Source organism: Aplysia californica, unplaced genomic scaffold, assembly GCF_000002075.1.
Source record: "Aplysia californica isolate F4 #8 unplaced genomic scaffold, AplCal3.0 scaffold01113, whole genome shotgun sequence".
NCBI classification, from domain to species: Eukaryota; Metazoa; Mollusca; class Gastropoda; order Aplysiida; family Aplysiidae; genus Aplysia; species Aplysia californica.
Window position 1 is genome coordinate 149,672 of NW_004798383.1, and position 3,160 is coordinate 152,831.

The 3,160-nt window shown below is 43.4% G+C and overlaps 1 protein-coding gene across 1 annotated transcript in view; it reads right to left on the bottom strand.

Moving 5' to 3' along the window:
* Positions 1–3,160, bottom strand: part of LOC101851690 — a gene marked incomplete at its 5' end in the record, with an annotated part of 44,034 nt that overhangs the window by 2,580 nt on the left and 38,294 nt on the right. Inside the window, 1 exon segment of the mRNA XM_005111745.3 lies at positions 703–831. Within this exon segment, the coding sequence (XP_005111802.2) occupies positions 703–831 (129 nt within the window).

Consider the following 3,160-nt stretch of genomic DNA (forward strand, 5'->3'; position numbering starts at 1 on the left):
ATATATATATACATTAAAATTTTGCAAAACAGGACACGGATATGCAGAAAGGTTGTGACATGATACCAGCTAGTAGAATGAAGTTAACTTCTTTTTTTTAAACAGAAGGTAAAATCCAAACTGTTAAAATAGATTCAGTAAACCACTAGTCTGAATTCCGTTATTCTCCCTCGAAACGCCATACTCCAAAATATTTACTTTTCTTTGCTCTGCTTCTGGATAGGAGGGGGGGGGGGGTCAGAAAAACGTTAGACAAAATCAACTTAATCTTGCTACAGTACCCTACTCCTCCGTGTTGTGTATCTCCCTGATCAGCTCGGTTTTTCTCATTGTGTTATTTGTTTTGCAAAGGTGTTTAAGCCATCTATATTTAATATGTTGTTCTCTGTCTTTCACTGCTCTTCTTTACTTTTATCTTTCAATACAGCTGCAGTTTTTAAGTCCGTTTGTTTTAATCATTTGACTAAAGAATCTCATTTGTCTGCACTAAAAAAACTAAAACGAAACAAAAACAAAGTACAGCAACAAAAGACAACAAACACACAAACGAACGAACAAAAGCAAAACAAAAAAGCACCACCCCAAACAACCTCTACCCCCCCCCCCCCCCAAACAAAAAACAGCAAAACAAAACAAACAAACAAATAAACAAAATAAACAAAACAAGAAAACGTGTTTCAACTGTAGCGGGTTATGACCTACCTGCCGTTTGGTTTAGCCGACAACTCCCACAGCAGTGGTCATTCTCCTTGTCCAGGGGACACCATTCCGCGTCATCGTAGGTCAGTGTCAGCTTCCAGCACCACGCCTGCTTGTCCCCGTACTTGCAGTCTGGGAGAGGAGGGGGATGGGAGATGGTGATGATGAGGAGGAGAAGGATAAATGAAGATGATTAGGAAAATGAAGATGATGATGATGATGAGGAAGAGGAGGAGAAGGAAAAAGTTGATGATGATGATGATCAAGGAGGAGGAGGAGGAAACAATTGATGAATATGAGGAGAAGGAGGAGTAAGAGGAGAGGAGGAGTAAAGAGAAAAAGGTGATGATGATGATGGGTTTTTTTGTGTGTTTTTTTTCTTAATGGGTCTGGTGGACTCCACGAAAAAATCTTCGAGCGAGAGCGAGGCTCTTTTTCGGCTCTTTTGTCATTATACTCAGAGGCACCTCCACTCGTCCAAATAACTCCATTCGAATTGTCATTGTTCCTGGACATTCAAATATGTTTGACACCCTCCTTCTCATGGCTGCTTCTTCGGCAACGTGGGTTGAGCTCATCATCCACAAAGTTCTGATACCATCTCAAGCTCCAATGATGGTCCGACCGCAGTCTCGCTAGCTCAATCTGGCCCCAGCAACATGTGATATTTTGTTCCTGCTTATTGGAGTACCCAGAATATACATCCTCCAGGTGCTGGTACATGTACTTAGCTCTGTGTGGTGGGTCTCTGATTTCCCTCTTGATCATTGGAAAGACTCCCCTGTATGTTATTGGTCGTCTGTCTCCTTCAATCTCTCTGGCTTCATTGGCAGCTTGGTCTGCTGCCTCATTTCCTTCGATTCCAACTTGGCTTGGAATCCAATGGATCTTTATTGTGGCTGTGGTTTCACTGAACTTGCGTCGCAAATCATTTATGTCTGGGCTGTTGCTTAGTAGTCCCTTGCAGAGGGTCTGACTGTCAGTCAAGATAGACACACTGGTTCTACTGAGGCAATTGCCAGCAATCATTGCCTGGCATTCCTTGTCATAAGATGAAGCGAGGAATGTACCTTTAGTTTTAATGATTTCTGTTCGTGGTGGTTCATCATTCATTATCACCACTGCTGCTGCTCCACCTTCGCAGCATCTTGCGACAGCCGATCCATCAGTGAAAATTGTCACATCGGCACCAACTTCCTTGATCACATCCTCTGCAGCTGCACGTGCCTCTACAGGATCATCACCTTTGCTCTTCACTCTTCTCAATTCTGTCCGGATTTCGATTTCACCATGGGTCTCCCATGGACAAGCTCTCACCAGATTGAGTGGCCATCGATTCTCTGCTTCATGGGAGAGGTGGTGTTCTAGGTCGGTGGCGATCCGAAACCAACTTTTCCTGTTGTTTTAGGCTTGACTGCTTGATCAAGGGTTTTCATTCTAGGATGGTTGCCTGGTAATCTCTTGGCCATCTCTACAGACTTGAGGCCGTCCAAGAAATCACACTCTTGGATGACCCCCAAGTGTCTTGGACTGATCAAGAAAAGAAACCAGCTAAGAAAAAATATCTCCACACACAGGGAGGAATGGTTACAAGCTTGCAAAGATGTTACAGAGGCTGTCCAAGAAGCAAAAACTGACCAGTGGAAGGAGGTAGTTAATGGCGTGATAAATGATCAGGACCAAAGTAAAACTTGGAGTTTCATCAAGTCTCTAAATGGATCAACAAAATCCAACTCTCCCAACGAAGTACTGAAACACAACGGAAAAAGGATAACATCAGCAAAGAAGAAACCTGAGCTTTTTGCCCAGCATTATGCAAAAATCAGTAAGCTTCAATTTACCCAAGTGGAGCGCAGAAGAAACAAACTCCGATTGAAGCGCCTACTGTAGGCCGATGTGGACAACGCAGATGGACAACAATCGTATCCAGACTGCATCATTAAAGAGCTGAAGCGTGCCTTTTAAACACAAATGAAGAGAAAAAGTGCTCCAGGGACTGATGATATACCACCTTCTTTCCTAAAAGAGCGTGGCCCGGTCGCATTGAAAGAATTGCTCAGCATAATATGTAATCTGTCGCTTAACCAAGCGGCGTGCCCATAAATCTGGCGTATGGCTCTTATCATTCCTCTCTTGAAAGCTGGCAAGTCACCAAGACATATGACATCCTCTTGACCCATTAGTTTGACATCCTGTGTCGTGAAGTTATACAAAGGATGTATGCTAAAAGATTTTATTACCTGCAAGAGAAGAATGAGTGGACTGCAAATATTTAAGCAGGCCTTTGCCAAGGTCATAGCTGCACCGACCAGATCATCAGCATCTGTCAAGGAATTGATGATGATGAAGAGTAGGAAAAAGTTGATGATGAAAAGGAAGAGGAGGAGGAATAATTGATGATGATGATGAGGAGGAGGAGGAGGAGGAGGAGGAGGAGTAAGGAGGAGGAGGAAAGAAAGAA